An 18088-nucleotide genomic window follows, 5' to 3' on the forward strand; every position below is an offset into this window, starting at 1 on the left:
ACAATACTTCAAAACATATACACAAAAATACTATTTATAGCTTTTTCTTTGTCGTCCGATAAATGTGTTTTTAATAAATTCTGGACCAAGTGAGTCAAATATGCCGAAACCCTTATTGACTGATTTATTTAAAATAAAATAAAGAAAGGTTATGTTGTTTTAGTTTATTAAACCGCATTGATTTATATTATATACAGTATATTTATTTGTCACTTATTTTTTAATAATTTCAATATATTGACAATAAACATAAATACAACAATGAGGTTTGTCAGACAATAATCAAGCACAGAAAAAGAAGAAAACAACACAAACAAACATAACAAAATAAAACAACAACAAAATACAATCACCCCGACACACTTTATTATCGTTTACATACATAATATTTATGATATATTTAGTTTCTTCACCTCTGTGAAAAAAGTTACGAAAAGATAAAGTTATGAAAAGAACTGGACAGCCGATGAAATACAATTATATTTATTAGTAATAATACATTATGCTATATTGTGATACCATATAATAACAAAATGCATGTTTTAATACTTAAAAACTCGGCGCCGCGTCCCGGAGACGATGTGGACTTTAAGTTAATTAAATTAACAGCGATGGCTTTTTTATTTTCTGCAAGCAAAGAAACGATGGAACGGAACATGTTTACCGAGGAAACGTCATCGCCGGCGCTGCTGAAGCGGCGGCTCCCTGCCCCCCGTTGCCATGACTTCCAGCGAGTCACGTGACCCCGAAACCCTAAATGTGAGGCTGCTGGGTCACGGGAGGTGAAGGAGGAGCGCGGTGCAGCACGCACACATGCACACGCCCGCCAGGGTCACGGCCACGTCGCAGCTCTGCAGCAGCCGGCGCTCGCCGCTCGGATTCCCCACCGCCGCCGCTCCGTAGGCTCCTCCCCCGCCGCCATCTTGGTCTCTGTCAACGCCTCGGCTGACGGGCGAGGCGCTCGCTGCAGACGCCCGCCGCCCGGCCTCCCTTTGCTCTGTTTGTTTGGCAGATTGAGAGCATGAAAAAAAGGAAACACTAGCATCATCTCAATGTGGGGAAATGGCGCCATCTTGTGGCGAACGCGTGCGGGTGGGCGGGCGCGGCGCCACCACTCACCCAGACAGCTCTGCAGGGTCACGACGACGAGAGCGACGCCGACAGACAGCAGAGACGCAAACGTCTGCAGAGGAACGAGAAGAACACGTTTAAATAAATCATCTGCTTTTCTTTCTCAGAGTCTTTAATGTTTTTAATGTCTTATTCATGAGCAATTAGCATTTCCACATGCTTCAATAATTGAAGGTAGATCCAATTATCAGAGGAGGATGATAAAGTGCTCGGCCTACCAGGGGGAGCCGCGCTCCGCTCTGACTCCGCCCCCTCAGGGCTCGGCCCAGCTGGACCCGGAGCAGAGCCAGAGAGCAGGGCGTCACCAGCGCCTCCTCGCCCTCCTCCTGCACGCACCTGAGGAGAGAGGGGGTCACACGGGGCGGCGGCCATCTTTGTGTTCACTTCACAAATATACTTTAGCTATAAAGCTCCTTTTGCAGCTCCTCTCTTCTGAGGGCCGACATCGGCAACGCTCTGAATGTTCATTCACGCATCGAGAGAGATTTTTGGGGTCGGTACTTTTCCCACGGGACGGGAGGAGCCGGGGAAACTATCATGAAAACACATTTCTGCCAACAAATCCCCCAAAATGCAACACTCTGTTCCTTGAAAACAGTGGTTCTCAAACTTTTTGGAGGAAGAACAATGTTCTACTAAGTTGTAACAAAATGGTCGATGCTGAATTTATATTGAAATAACTTTTTGTGACTCCTCCATCCGTGATTTTTTCAAATAATAGAATAAAGAAAATGTAAATCACTTTCAAGTAAACCAGATTTCTCTATCAGACAAAAACTAATAATATGTGCAATCACTTTGTTAGAACAATGCAAATAAAGTTATATCTGTGCAAAAAATTACTAATATTTGGAAAATCTATTGTCCATTGTTTTTGCAATTAACCTGTTTTGCACTGAATATATTTTCAAGATAATAACAATAACGTTCAACCTGTGCCAAACAAAACAGAATGAGTGCAGATATGTGAGCATCAGGTTGTATCAGTATCAGTGGAGCAGTGAGCTGCTTTCCTCTACACATCTTTTTAAAACGAGTTACAGGTTTGATACAGCTCTCAATTAATGCTCAATGTTGAGCTGAGATCTGTTTTCTGTTTTGAGAGACGCAACAGCAGAAAAGCAAAACGCCAAGAATCGGCAAGTCTTTACAGGAAAGTACCGGTATTTCTTCTTGTATTTATTAATGACGTTTTATGTCCGTGTACTTTTGTAATATGTGAGGTTCTCAATAAAGGTCTTGAAACAAAGAAATTCTGCATTTCCCCCCTGCGCTCCACCTGTAATACCTCCGCGCCCCACTAGATGGTCGCGCCCCACAGTTTGAGAACCCCTGCTTTAAACCAACAGAAGAAGAACATGACATCATGGTAATTATTCATCGTTTTCACCTTCTTAAGATCTTCAGCAGGACGTCCGGCTCCAGCGACTCGTTGAACGAGGCGAGGACGCTCGCCGGCAGGACATGGCCTCGTTCTGCCAAAACCGCCAAGTTGTACATTCCCTGCGGGCTGCCGGCCGCCGCCGCCCGGCCGTACATCCACACGGCCTCGCTGAGCGCCGCCGCCGAGCTGCGGGACGCGTAGAGGTCGCCCATCTTCAGCAGAGCTGCAGCGAGGAGGGAAATACTCCACTGGTTACGGGGAAGAAAGATAAAAAATAATAACATAAATGAGAGGAACTCACCGTCCGGATGGGGGTCGTAGTTCAATGTGGAGAAGTTGTGATATCGCCACTGACAACCGTGACTGAGCTGCAGCTCCTGTGTGAGAGAGAGAGAGATGGTGAAGGTGAAAATTGTCTTCATCAGATCATTTTAAGGCCCATGAGGCCTTCTGACCCCGGGAGGGACGGTTACCTCACACAGGTGCCCGGCGTTGCTCTGGGCCAAACCCGAACCCGCTTCAGCTGCCAGGGTGTACTTCAGAAACGCCGCCCGGCTGTTGCGCAACACAGAAGGCAGAAGAAGGGGCGGGGCCAAACGTCAGAGGGGGAGGAGCCAAAGGTCAAACAGGGACGAGTGAGAGTCTTTGAGAGGAACGTCCGTACCGGGAGCCGTGGAGGAACTCCTGCAGCGCGGCTTGGACCAGGAAGCCGAGGCGTCCGTCCTGGTCGCAGACCTTCTTCAGCATCCTGCACAGAGTGATGCATTATGGGGGATAACTACTCCACTGAGACCTGGAACCTGGAACCAGATACCAGAGACCTGGAACCTGGAACCAGAGACCTGGAACCAGGAACCAGAGACCTGGAACCTAGAACCAGAGACCTGGAACCTGGAACCAGAGACCTGAAACCTGCAAGCAGGAACCAGAGACCTGGAACCAGGAACTAGAAACCTGGAACCCGGAAACCTGGAACCCGGAAACCAGAGACCTGGAACCTGGAACCAGAGACTTGGAACCAGGAACTAGAAACCTGGAACCAGAGATCTGGAACCCGGAACCAGAGATCTGGAACCTGGAACCTGGAACCAAGAACCAGAGACCTGGAACGTGAAACCAGAGATCTGGAACCAGGACCTAGAGACCTGGAATCTGGAACCAGAGACGGTCTGATATTGTAAAATACTGTAATGGGATCTAAAGATAGTTTCTGATTTGTTGAGGTAAAAACAACAACAACAACAACAACAACAAGCCTTCTCTTTAAATTCACAAGGTACCGGAGGAACAATGGTAAGCCGGTCAGACAGTAGTGCAGCGACTCATATTTTTAGAAATGCAAATCTCCGGCTGCAACCTTGAATCAGCGGCTGTCATGGAGGTCGGATGCCACCGAGCTGCCGGCAGCGCGAACGGTAAATAAAAGGCCTCTTACGTCACAGCGCCCTCCACGTCCTGAGCCACGCCCTCCAGGCGTCCCGTGGCGAGGAAGCGCGCCGCCTCCACCGCCGCGGCGGCGTGACCGAGCCGGGACGCGTTCAGGAACTGCAGGAAGGCCGCCGTCTGAAAGAAAGAGGGGAAGGGAAGAACAAAGGTCAGAGAGAGAAAGACATTGACTCAGATCAAGAAAAGTGAACAAGTGTTTTTTGGGGCGGACCTTGTTCCTCCGCGGGTCACCCGGGTCCTCGCCGGTGAGGTGATAGACCCCGAGGTTGAACATGGCGTCGGCGTTGCCGTTCAGCGCCGCCTGCCGGAAGTATTTCACCGCCTTCTCGTGGTCGTTGAGGATGAGCCTGTAGTACGAGCCCAGACCGTTCAGGGCGTGGACCGAGCCCTAAGGAGGACACGAGCATGAGTATACAGATTGATGGAGAACACACACACACGCGCACACACACACACACACACACACACACACACACACACAGACACACACACGCACACACACACACACGTACACACACACACACACACACACACACACAGACACACACACACGCACACACACACACATGTACACACACACACAAGCATGCACACACACACATGCATGCATGCACACACACACACATGCATACACACATAAACACACACATGCCTGCATACACACACACAACCACACATGCATGCACACACACACATGCATGCATGCACACACACACACACACACATGCACACACACACACATGCATACACACATTAACACACACATGCACACACATGCACATACACACATGCATACACACATAAACACACACATGCATGCACTCACATGCACATACACACATGCACACACACACACGCATGCACACACACATAAACACACACATGCACACACACATGCATACATACACACACAGCCACACATGCATGCACACACACACACACCACAAGCATGCACTCACACATGCACACACATGCACACACACACACATGCATACACACATAAACACACACATGCATGCACTCACATGCACATACACACATGCACACACACACACGCAACCACACATGCATGCACACACACATACACACCACAAGCATGCACTCACATGCACATACACACACACACATGCACACACACACCGATGCAGACACACACACACGTACCATCGCTGCAGCTTTCTCCAGCAGCTTCAAACCTCTGGTGAAGTTTCTTTTCACTCCCTCGCCCTGAGGGAATCAACATCAGTCAGAGGATCAATAAGAGTCAACACACACACACACACACACACACACCTTCATCAGCAGGACGGAGTAGTCGTACATGGCGGAGGGATCGGTCATCTGCAGCGCGCTGCGCTCCAACCACTTGGCGGCGCTCGCCACGTCCTTCGGGACGCCGTGTCGGCCCCAGAACAGCATGGAGCCCAGGTCCCTCTGTGCAATGGACAACACAGTTATGGGATGAAATAACTAAACAACATTGAAGAAGCCACTCAAACACACCTGCGACTCCACGTCTCCTTGACCTGCTCGGTACTGCAGGAAGTGGAAGTGGTCGCTGGTCTCCTGCGTGAAGCGGGTCAGGTCCTCGCTCAGGTAGATGAGCTCCAGCGGGTGTTGCTTCAGGAGACACGGAGACATGGTCCGCCATTAGCATTTAGGTGAGACAGAACTTTATTATTTCATTAAATTCATGTTTAATTACAGGAAGAATAACAACAATATAACAATATATTTAATGTAAAGAAACAATACTGACCCTATTGCAAAACATAATACAATAAGAGTAAAGTAAATAAAGTGACAACATCAAAGTAAGAAAGGAACACCAGAGCTGAAAGGAAACTAAAATAGAACATTTTGAGAGAGATATGGTCAATGATTATAATCATTATATTGCACAATAGATTAATGAAAAGTAATATTTCACATAAAGTACTGCTACTTTTACAAATAATAATTCAAATATGACATCTCATTGTTAAATGTTACGGCTCGTTGAAAGGGACAAAGAGACACCATGGCATGTCAGACACTATGATTATTATTATTATTATTATTATTATCATCATCATTATCATGATTATTATTATGATTATGAGTAATACTCTGGATAGATTTCAGGGAACACATACAATTACATAATTTTGAATGGAATTTTTCGATTGTCACAAGGAAATGTTCTCGTTACTAAAGGTAATTAAATGAAGGTAATTAAATGAAGGTAATTAACCCGCTGCTGCTGCTGTTGTTATTGTGGAGGATCGTTTCCTCTGCTCTGGCTGAAGGCAGAATGGATCTATGAGGAGGATTCATCGGGTCACAAATCTTCACCCACCACCAGAAGAGCGATAAAGGTGTCATCTCGCCCCGCTAACAGGTGCACTGAAGCTAACGGGATACTGAGAAAGATGTCAATCAATGAGCCTGAGCCCGCCCCCACGCCGTGTGTTAGAACAGATTAACTGGAAACGCCTGCGTGGGCGTTCACAGGCTCTACGGTCGATGAGAGAACGTGGAGAAAAACACTGTTGTCCGGATCGATGGGAACCTTTGTGCGATCAATAAACTGTGAAGCTGAGCCGGATCTTCTTTTTCTCAAGACACTGATAATAATCTGAGTAGTTGAGACAGCAGAGGACAGGATCCCCTGCTTTATGGTCTGTTTGACTCTAAATGACATGAAGCATAGACTTCTATACAACCAGAGGAGTCGCCCCCTGGTGGTCAGGAGAGAGAATGCAGAGTTAACACGTGAATACTTCTATACAACCAGAGGAGTCGCCCCCTGGTGGTCAGGAGAGAGAATGCAGCGTTAACACGTGAATACTTCTATACAACCAGAGGAGTCCTGGAGGAGTCCTGGTGGTCAGGAGAGAGAATGCATCTTTAACACATGAAGCATAGACTTCTATAAAAACAGAGGAGTCGCCCCCTGGTGGTGAGCCAAACTTTCCGGGTGGTTGCAAACAACCCAGTGACCATCATCAGGTTGAGAATCAAACATTTGCCTGAATCCTGATTGGTGCTCAGATGTACGTGACATCACAATGTTTCAAACTTAGCTCCGCCCACTTCCAACCAGTCAGAGGAGCTCAGACAAAACAGCACGGACAAGACGTCACTCACTCGAAAACCAATTAAAAACATAATACCCTTTGGCAGAACCAGGACCGTGTTGCTTATCATAAAAAGCTGATTAAGAAAACAGTATTCGGGCTTTTGATTAAAATCCAGATGGATTATTGTCATCGACTCGGTCAAAATGCAGCAGCTATGATTTTCCTAAATAAACTCCAAGATCGTTTTTCTTGGGGCATTGGCCTGTTCCACACTTCATACCAGCTTGTACTGTTCCTTTAAATGAGAGAGAAACAGCTAACGCTGATTAATGACATTAGTGCTGCAGGTCGGTGTGCCAGGTGGTGGCGCTAGAGGTAACATTGTTATTGGTTTGAAGACACAGTTAAAGAAATGCATTATTTCATCTTGAACGTCATCAAATGCTTCTGCTGCCGAACACATCGTCCTTCCTTTCCTTCATTTGTTTGCTTGTGTGTTTTACGTCTATAGATATTATTTGCGTACGAGTTCTTTGTTTGTTGTTTTGTTTTTGAGGAGTGATGATGTCATGTTTGTAATCTTTTTAAAAAGAGAAGGACTCTGAATAAACACTCCTGCACCGTCTCTTTTTTCATATTTTATGGACTTTGAAACTTCATTCTTGAGCAAATAAACTTAATTAATTTGTGGTGATCAAGAATGTTTGTATGTATGGCAATCCATCATAGCATTAATAATAATCGTAATAATGTAATATCTACATACCTTATCTCCGTGCATACTGTCGCCGCTGCTCTGAGCCCCGGCGTTGGAGTAGTAGCCGTAAGCCACGGCCAAGTCTTTCGGAAACCCATCGATTCCTTGCTGGTGCTTGTACCCAGCATGCATCAGGGCAAAGCGGTTGTCGCCTGCCGCGCCAATCAAACTGTATAAATGACCCTGAGACACACAATGCAACCAGTCATCGTTACAGAAGCCATGTGATGGAGGAGCAATTAAAGGGCCAGTGCCTTGAAGGCGGAAAAGGAGGCGGAGCTTCCACCTGCTGCTGATCGGCGGGGCGGCCGAGGCCTGAGAAGCAGAGCGCGGCCAGCAGGAGAGACGCCTCGTGATGCCCGATGCAGGAGGATATCTGGAGGAGAGCCATTGATCTGTCGGCGGTTTCATTCGGGTCCCGATCCGCGGAGAACATGGAACCGACCGCCCGATCGAACAAAACCCTCCGGAGCTCCTCCACGCTCAGAGGTCCTGCAGGAAGACGACGCAGAAACGCTCTCAAACCGCTGAACCACGACGTGAACCGAACCCTGCGGCGACGCAACGCACCTGTTCTGATGTTCTCCTGTTCCGTTTGCAACACGCGGAACAGGGTTCTGTGCTTCAGTTGTTCCTCCCACGTCCATGTCTGCGTGCAGACCCTCTCTCTGGGCGGGCGCCAACGTCTAGTGAAGTGAGGAGAACACGCACCTGGAACCAAACGGGAAGCAGGAGGCCTGGAGTTTAGTACCTGGAGTTACAAGGACATTTCATTATGTGTGGATTCTGGCGCCCCCTGTGGACTAAAGAAGTAGTGTCTCTGAGTACCAGGGTCCCTTTAAAAAACCTCTCATTCTACTGCAGCAGGGTCTGACAGTCTGGACTGGTCTCCGCCGGATCTGGGTCTGTCCACGGTGGACTGGTCTCTGCTGGAGTCTGAGCTGAAGGAGGTTCTGGTGAACCTGCATGATGTCATCTGGTTTCACCAGAATCCGACCTGGTGGCTCTGATGAGGATCTTTAAGAAGAACTCTCTAGAACCAGACCATCTTCTCTCTGGTGGTCTGTTCACTGATGGAGGTCTAGAGAGGACCAGGACTAGACTGAGGTCTATAGAGGACCAGGACTACATGAGGTCTATAGAGGACCAGGACTACATGATGTCTATAGAGGACCAGGACTACATGATGTCTATAGAGGACCAGGACTACACTGAGGACTATAGAGGACCAGGATTACACTGAGGACTATAGAGGACCAGAACTACATGAGGTCTATAGAGGACCAGGACTACACTGAGGTCTATAGAGGACTAGGACTACACTGAGGACTATAGAGGACCAGAACTACATGAGGTCTATAGAGGACCAGGACTACATGAGGTCTGTAGAGGACCAGGACTACATGAGGTCTATAGAGGACCAGGACTACATGAGGTCTAGAGAGGACCAGGACTACATGAGGTCTGTAGAGGACCAGGACTACATGAGGTCTATAGAGGACCAGGACTACATGAGGTCTATAGAGGACCAGGACTACGTGAGGTCTAGAGAGGACCAGGACTACATGAGGTCTGTAGAGGACCAGGACTACATGAGGTCTATAGAGGACCAGGACAACATTGTACCTTAAAGGACTTTCTTACCGTCGTGGCTCTCAGTGACCTCCTTAAGAAAAGCTTGTGTCAGCGCTTCCACTTCCTGACACTCCCGATGCGTCTGACCCAGCTCCTGCAACGTGGACTCCAGCTCGTTTTCCACCTGTGACGCGTCGATGACGCAGAATTTCAAACAGGGTTATTAAAAAAGAAACAGAAAAAGAAATAAATAAAGAGAAAGCGGAGGCTTTACCTCTTGGGTTCCTAAGCGGTAGTACTTGATGGGCCCAAAGTACCCGCGGATGCCCGGCATGTTCCGGCTTCCTCCGATCACAAAGTACCCGTCGGTGTCGTCGTAATGGACGCTGTGCTGGAATCTGTAAGAGATCCAGGACAGCTCAAACCAGATCTCAGGGTCATCAACACATGAGTCACCTTTCTATTTAATCACCGAACTAACAGGTGCTTCAGGAGAGCAGATCCATGTCAACATTTCATAAATCAGAAAGAAACTTTATGAATTCGTAACCCGTCTCACTCGTATCCTTGTCTTCTGGTGGTATCATCCCATGTTGTATCCAGCAGCACCTGGAAAACAGACATAATAATAACAATAATGCATAAGCACACAGGGAAAAAACTGCTCAGCTGTGAACGACTGCAATCGCCTGGAGTTTCACAGCTGGAAAGAGAAGCGTGTTTCAGGAGCAGCTGCTCCGAGAGGAGCTCGAACCACAAAAAGCAGAAGAACCATTAAGATACACAAAACAACCACAAAGAGACACAAAACAACCATAAAGATACACAAACAAACCACACAGATACACAAACCAACAACAAAGATACACAAAACAACAACAAAGATACACAAAACAACAACAAAGATACACAAACCAACAACAAAGATACACAAAACAACCACAAAGAGACACAAAACAACCAGAAAGATACGCAAACCAACCACAAAGAGACACAAAACAACCACAAAGAGACACAAGCCAACCACAAAGATACACAAACCAACCACAAAGATTCACAAAACAACCACAAAGAGACACAAAACAACCAGAAAGATACACAAACCAACAACAAAGATACACAAAACAACCAGAAAGAGACACAAAACAACCAGAAAGATACTCAAACCAACATTTAAGATACACAAACACTCGCCTGGAGTTTCCCGGCTGGAAAGAGAAGTGTGTTTCAGGAGCAGCTGCTCTAGGAGAACCACCAGAAGCAGAAGAACCCAGCGGAGGAAATGAGGCCCCAGGACGGGTTCTCAATTATATTTCTTATCCCGACACCCAGAGGCACAAACTGACGGGTTCTCCTACCTTGGAGTCCCGTATGTAACAGTCCAATCTAATCCATTTCCACCGGGGCAACGCGGCGCCGGCTAGGAACGCTTCATCTTCTCCCGTTGTCAAGCGCATCTGAATTATGACGTCGCCTACACAGAGATATGACAAATATATATTACATAGTTCACCCCGGGGATCCAGAGCTTTATTAATACAAGACACGGTCTGCTCCTGAGTCTCACACACACACACTCTCACGCACATAAACACACACACACACATGCATAGACACACACACACACACTCACACGCACACACACACTCACACACACACACACTCACACACACACTCACACACACACACACCTGTGTCAGTGAGGTGCATCAGAACGGACTCGTAGGAGCCCCTCCCCCCCACGTGGTGGACGATCCCGCAGTGCTCCTCCCGGCACCATCGCAGCAGGTAGATCCACACGGAGAAGGCGGCGCTGGGGAAAACAAATAGACGACACATGATCTGACAAACTAAAAGTCTCGGCCGCCGAAGCAGAGAGGTTGAGTTTTAAAGCACCGCCGTGAAGGAAAAGTAAAAGGGTGATAATCGTATCACAGCAGCTGAAACAGAAACAATCAATGACCTGTGACCCGATGCTGAGCTCAACACCAACCACCAAACTGTGCTGAGGAATATGTGCTGGCTCTTTGGTTTTATTGTGCACATTTAATGCTTTTTCATATCTACACATTCTGCTATTCTCAAGCCCTGTTTGGTACATTTGGAGACCCTGCAGGTGTTTTATTCACGCTGTGTTGAAACGTCCTGCAGACCGAGCTCCAACCAAACTGAACCGAGGGAGAAGTCTGTGTGTGTGAAGTGCATGTCCAACCTGGGTTTGGTCACAGCGCGCAGGCGGGCGCCCTCCAGGGTTCTGTCGATGAAAGGATCGAACCTGCGCACCACTCCGAAGCGCTCGCCGGGACTCGCCAGGGGAAACGTCAGCATATCGACCACGTCTGTGCACGAGTAAAGAAGCAAGACATCACAAAGAGACACAAAACAACCACAAAGATACACAAACCAACCACAAAGACACACTAAACAACCACAAAGAGATACAAAAATAAACACAAAGACACACTAAACAACCACAAAGATACACAAACCAACCAGAAAGAGACACAAACCAACCACAAAAATACACAAACCAACCACAAAGACACACTAAACAATCACAAAGAGATACAAAATAAACACAAAGATGCACAAACCAACCACAAAGACACACTAAACAATCACAAAGAGATACAAAATAAACACAAAGATGCACAAAACAACCACAAAGAGACGCAAACCAACCAGAAAGATACACAAACCAACCATAAAGAGACACAAAACAACCACAAAGATACACAAAACAACCAGAAAGAGACTCAAAAAAACCACAAAGAGACACAAACCAACCAGAAAGAGACACAAACCAACCACAAAGATACACAAACCAACCATAAAGAGACACAAACCAACCAGAAAGAGACACAAACCAACCACAAAGATACACAAACCAACCACAAAGAGACACAAAACAACCACAAAGAGACACAAAACAACCACAAAGAGACTCAAACCAACCAGAAAGAGACACAAACCAACCAGAAAGAGACACAAACCAACCACAAAGATACACAAACCAACCATAAAGAGACACAAAACAACCACAAAGAGACACAAACCAACCAGAAAGAGACACAAACCAACCACAAAGATACACAAACCAACCGTAAAGAGACACAAACCAACCACAAAGATACACAAACCAACCAGAAAGAGAACACAACAACCACAAAGATACACAAAACAACCACAAAGAGACTCAAACCAACCACAACAAGACACAAACCAACCACAAAGAGACACAAAACAAACACAAAGAGACACAAAACAACCCCAAAGATACACAAAACAACCACAAACAACTATAAAGTCTTAGGGCCTGGGGCCCGTTGTCTCATAACCTCCTCATGTGGACAGAATCAATAAGTTTATGTTTGCATTCAGAGTTTGGGTCCTAAAGGGTCTGACCTGACTCGTGAGGACAGCGCTGGGTTCTGGTCCCGCCCGTCTGCCACAGCAGCTGAGCGGACCAGGAGGGGCACTCGGTGGCGGGTCGAGCCGGACGCTCCGACAGCGGCTCCACCTGCAGCTCTTTGGAAACGCTCAACCCGGAGTCCCGGTGGTCCAGGTGGTCCAACCGAGCGCGAAGAGTCACGTTCCGGGCGTCCAACACGCGCCTGTTGAAAAAGTCCCGTTGATAGAGAATGGATGGAGGCCATCTGAGCGGCACCCGGTGGACCCTGACGACTCCTCCGGGTGTGCTGCCGGTCCACTTCCTCCTGAAGACGACCAACTCCGCCTCCTTCCGCGTGGACGCCACCACTACCGCCTCCACCACGAGCCGACACGGCCCGGAGCAGCGGTACCGCACACGGACCGCGGAACCGCGTACCACTGCGTCGGGGGCCGAGGAGAACCCGATGAAGTCGCCAGGCGGGCTCCCGCCGGTCCGGGACGAGGCGTCTTGCAGCTCGCAGTGTCCCTGGAAGATGAGTGGAGATTAAATTCAGGCTCACTCGAGGCGTTTCTCACTCAAACCAATGAGGCAGGAAACAAGTTGCCAGAGGACATATTTTAAAAACACAACGCTGACATGTCAGCACACATGAGTGCCACCGTTTGACGGGGAACTTGTTTGCTTCTTATTTGCACTCATTTCGACACAAGCTTTTTCTCAGAAAACATCATATCAGGACGATAACTGTCATCACCGTGAAGCACAACAGAGTTTCTTACCATAATAACAGCAGCGGTGAAGACGCATCCACAAAAGCAGAAGGACAGGACGCTCATTTTGAGGGCTTAAAATTAATTAAAACAAACGGGTAGTCCTTGAGATCGATCCATTTGACAAGCCAGCAACATGCAGAACTACCGCCTGACCTCAGCGGCTGTCACCTCCCCAAACAGGCGTGTGAGCATACTTACACTCGCGTCATGCAGCGCGACTGGAAATTCTGGAGTTGCAAGTTTAAGCAATTTGCATGAATGGTGACAGGATACCTTCAGGGTTTGGCTGGATAGACTCCAGCAAACATGCTGCTTGATTCATTTAGTTTCCTGATGGGATGAACTTAACGGCTTAATGTGCTTGAGCCGAAGGCCTCGACCGGTGCCTCGGGTCCTCGTCGGCCGAAGCCACGCAAGACCTTTGCGGAAATCTGATCGGAAGAAGAAAGAAGACAACCTGATACAGCAGGCAAAGCTAATGAGCCGTGGAGTGAGGCGCCGGTCACGGTTTGTTTTGGAAGACCACGCGGAGACCAACGCCGCCTCTGCGTCTACATAAAGGGGCTGAAACCCACAACCTCCAGACGGCGAACAGACCTGTCAGAGGGTTGATGAATACTTTTGATTAGACTTCAGTAGAGAGAGAGGAACACATGGCTCTGCAGGACCTGTGCAACCTGCAGGACGTCTTCGTGGACAGTCTAACCACCGGATGTCCTTCAGAGCTTTTTGGGACGAGGACTGGTTGTGACCACGTGAGTGGTTCGCCCTTCAGCGAATCGAGTGTGTTTCATTTTTACACTCCAGTTGCAGAATACTTGGAGGAAAACCCGATACGGTTTGGACAAATCATCCCAGCTGCCTCGTCTCCGGACTCCGTCTCGCCGTCCCTCTCCTGGCCCGCGGGTCTTTCTCTGGCCTCCTCCCAGTCCGTCCCTCTGCCCTTCCCGATGTCCCACGGCACCACCACCCTGGCCTTCCTGTTTCAGGGCGGCGTCCTGGCCGCGGCGGACACTCGCTCCAGCTGCTCGGGGCTTGTGGCGTGCCCGGCCTCCCAGAAGATCCTGCCCATCCACAGCCACCTGGTGGGCACCACGTCGGGCACGTCGGCCGACTGCGCCCTCTGGAAGCGGATCCTGTCCCGCGAGCTGCGGCTCTACCAACTCCGCCACAACCGCCGGGTGTCCACGAGCGGCGCCGCCAAGCTGCTCGCCCGCATGCTCCACCCGTTCAAGGGCACTGAGCTGTGCGTGGCCGCCACGCTGTGCGGCTGGGACGGAGGGGAGGCGGGCAGAGGCCGGGATCCCGGAAGACCCAGCCTGTGCTACGTGTGCAGCGACGGCACTCGCCTGCAGGGCGCGCTCTTCTCCGTGGGCTCGGGGTCGCCCTACGCCTACTCCATCTTGGACCAAGGGGTGGAGTGGGGGCTGACGGTGGACGAGGCCACGGCCGTAGCCCGGGAGGCCGTGTACAGAGCCACCCACAGGGACGCGTACTCGGGGAACTGCGTGGACGTCTTCCTAGTCTCCTCGGAAGGATGGACTCGCAGGAACAGGGAGGATCTGAAGGAGGAGTACTACCGGGAGCAGGAGCGCCGAGGGAGACGGGCCGTGACCTCATGAGGAAAGAAACGGCAAAACACCGGGGGGTATTGTGGAGGGAGTCTCGGTGGCATCTCTGCACGCAGACACTGAATAATGATCAGGACGGGAGGTTGCGTCCCCCGGGCTGTTTCCCAAATGATTTGTGCGTATCGCTCCCTCTGATAAACAGCTGATGTTTTGTTTTGCCTGCTGATGATAGAAATGCATTCTAACGGCACTCTGCTGCTGCCGCCTGGCATTTGGATTTGGACGCTGAGCAACATTATGAATCATTTTAGATAATTACAAGCTACTGCTGCAGCGCCTGACTCACACCAACACGGGGAGGAGCGGAGAAGCCGAGCGGAGAGGAGAGCCTTTAGAAAAGGAGAATCTCAAAGGTCTCGCCGTGTATTTCGTCTTTTTGCAATAACCACGGTTGAAAGCTGATTTGTGTTCGCTGTCAAGAGGTTTCTCTGACATTTCAATAACCTAAAGAATGAATAAATGTGATTTTTGCTGAACGTGCTTGTTCGTTCTGTTTGAGCAGCCCGGTAGTAAATTAAGCCTACGAGTAATTATTTTAGTGAGAACGGCTCTGAGATATCAGGCAAAAGGCAAAGAGCTCCTGTTGAGACATGCTTCTTTTTATTGGATTGTTTTATACATCTCCTATCTAAAAAATGCACTTCTTTTCCTTGCAGAATGCTATTATAAGGATACATGAGAGATAATACAAAATACAAAAAACACAAAATGCAGATAGGAGGGTTTCTCCACATCTCCTGGGGTCATTTTGCAGTTAAGAAGTTGTTCAAAGCACTTCCTCATCTGGGAGGAAACAGTGGATGAATTATGCTTCCACATTTAAAAATGTCCGAGCTTGTGTTTGCGAGGCGCCATAAGTTACACGATTCCTATGCGTGCATATGCACGCATGCATCCGCTGTATTAAATAAATCACAGGCACGTCTCCAGCGAGCGACATCAAGAGACTCGAGTCGTCTTCTCCAAAGCGACGGAGTGACTGACGGGGGAAGCCTCCCTTCCTCCCACACCTCATCCATAATTACCATCTTCAGAAGTTCATTAATGACAGAATTATTGATCGTAGAAGAAGAACAAATAAAACAACAGACATAAAAAAAAGAAATCTGGTCGTCCAGATTTGAGCAGAGCTGAGAGTCTGAGAGGCAGAGAGGCTAAGAGGCTGAGAGGCAGAGAGGCTAAGAGGCAGAGAGGCAGAGAGGCTAAGAGTCTGAGAGGCAGAGAGGCTAAGAGGCTGAGAGGCAGAGAGGCTAAGAGGCAGAGAGGCAGAGAGGCTAAGAGTCTGAGAGGCAGAGAGGCTAAGAGGCTGAGAGGCAGAGAGGCTAAGAGGCAGAGAGGCTAAGAGTCTGAGAGGCAGTGAGGCAGAGAGGCAGAGAGGCTAAGAGGCAGAGAGGCAGACAGGCTAAGAGGCTGAGAGGCAGAGAGGCAGAGAGGCTAAGAGGCAGAGAGGCTGAGAGGCTGAGAGGCTAAGAGGCAGATAAACTAAGAGGCAGAGAGGCAGAGAGGCAGAGAGGCTAAGAGGCAGAGAGGCTAAGAGGCAGATAAACTAAGAGGCAGAGAGGCTGAGAGACTGAGAGGCAGATAAACTAAGAGGCAGAGAGGCAGATACACTAAGAGGCAAAGAGGCTAAGAGGCAGATAAACTAAGAGGCTGAGAGGCAGAGAGCCTAAGAGTGATCACCAGTGATCAAGAAACGACGAGGAATGAAGACCCTTTTTTTGTTTTTTGAAATTGAGCTCAAAGCATCTCTCTCTCTCTCTCTCTCTCTCTCTCTCTCTCTCTCTCTCTCTCTCTCTCTCTCTCTCTTTTTTTTCAAAATTATAAATAGCAAAAACATGTGGGCGAGAAACAGTAAATTCTAAATTCTAAATTCCAGGAGGTATAGAAGTATAGAAGTATAGAAGTAACAGACTACACATTACCTCAACATCTCGTACTCGGGTTTCCAAACAGATGAATTGGACGTAATGTTTAGATCTCGGGGCTCAAAAAGGACAAATATAGAAATGTATGAAATGATGTTATTTTGAACGTTCATCCTTAATATTCTGGATTAGTAAATAGACATTTAGATTGTGTTGTTTGTTTGAGACAAAGATTATAAATGAATCATAAAATCTGGTAAAAAGCCAAGACTTTTAATAGGAGACTGAATTACAGAAATGTACCGTGAATTAGACCGATCAATAATTTCCCAGAAAGAAAAGCTTGTCATGAGTCGTTCAGAGTGGGCGGGGCTTCAGTCGTTCAGAGTGGGCGGGGCTTCAGTCATTCAGAGTGGGCGGGGCTTCAGTCATTCAGAGTGGGCGGGGCTTCCGTCATACATTGGAGACGTGTGTAGAGAACACTGTTGCTGAAATGAAATCCTTTCATAAATCCTTCAGAAGCAATTTTCTGGTCGATCTTCTGAGTGGAACAACTGTGAAGATGATGATGATGATGATGATGATGATGATGATGATGATGATGATGATGCAGAGCATGACTGCACTTATTAAACAGATTAGCATAAATAAAAACACACGGATTGCTTCAAGGGAACGATAAGCAGAAGATATTAAAGGAGGTTGAAACGATTCACGTGTCGTAATAATAAACGTGATTTTACAAACAGAAGCTGATTATGAAGACATGGCGAGGTCACATGATAACGACGTCACATGATAACGACGTCACATGATAACGACGTCACATGATAACGACGTCATACGACCAAAACCATCTGAACATGTGTGTGGAGATTAAATGTGTTTAACATCTATAAACGCCTCTGGAGATTTATAAAAGATTTATAAATGTAAAAGACAAACTGGAAATCGGTCTTCAGAATTGCAGATTTATTCATAGTTTTATCTCCATGTTCACAGAGTTATTTATTTATTTACAGATTTATAAACACATTTAGACTTTTGTCTACACATTTCATGGATGTGCA

At 47.9% G+C, this 18088-nt stretch overlaps 2 protein-coding genes across 2 annotated transcripts; one reads left to right on the forward strand and one right to left on the reverse strand.

Annotated features, from left to right (window-relative positions):
- Positions 1-467: 467 nt before the first annotated feature.
- LOC306738940 (protein sel-1 homolog 3) lies at positions 468-13585 on the reverse strand (the record flags this gene model as incomplete). Its single annotated transcript, XM_079220867.1, has 23 exons — positions 468-997; positions 1120-1183; positions 1350-1467; positions 2522-2738; positions 2817-2892; positions 2989-3070; positions 3180-3263; positions 3951-4078; positions 4173-4349; positions 5126-5188; positions 5255-5395; positions 5465-5581; positions 7790-7963; positions 8067-8272; positions 8351-8491; positions 9425-9539; positions 9630-9753; positions 9915-9964; positions 10714-10829; positions 11047-11168; positions 11568-11694; positions 12761-13274; positions 13529-13585. 23 exons carry the CDS (start codon positions 13583-13585, stop codon positions 774-776), a joined length of 3237 nt encoding a protein of 1078 aa, XP_079076993.1. The 3' UTR covers positions 468-773.
- A 590-nt stretch (positions 13586-14175) lies between these two features.
- psmb11b (proteasome 20S subunit beta 11b) lies at positions 14176-15144 on the forward strand (the record flags this gene model as incomplete). The annotated part of the gene is made up of 1 exon (XM_079220869.1): positions 14176-15144. The coding sequence occupies one exon, from the start codon at positions 14176-14178 to the stop codon at positions 15142-15144; it is 969 nt and encodes a 322-aa protein (XP_079076995.1).
- Positions 15145-18088: the final 2944 nt, after the last annotated feature.

The sequence above is a fragment of the Taurulus bubalis genome, assembly GCF_910589615.1.
Source record: "Taurulus bubalis genome assembly, chromosome: 7".
Classification (NCBI taxonomy): Eukaryota; Metazoa; Chordata; class Actinopteri; order Perciformes; family Cottidae; genus Taurulus; species Taurulus bubalis.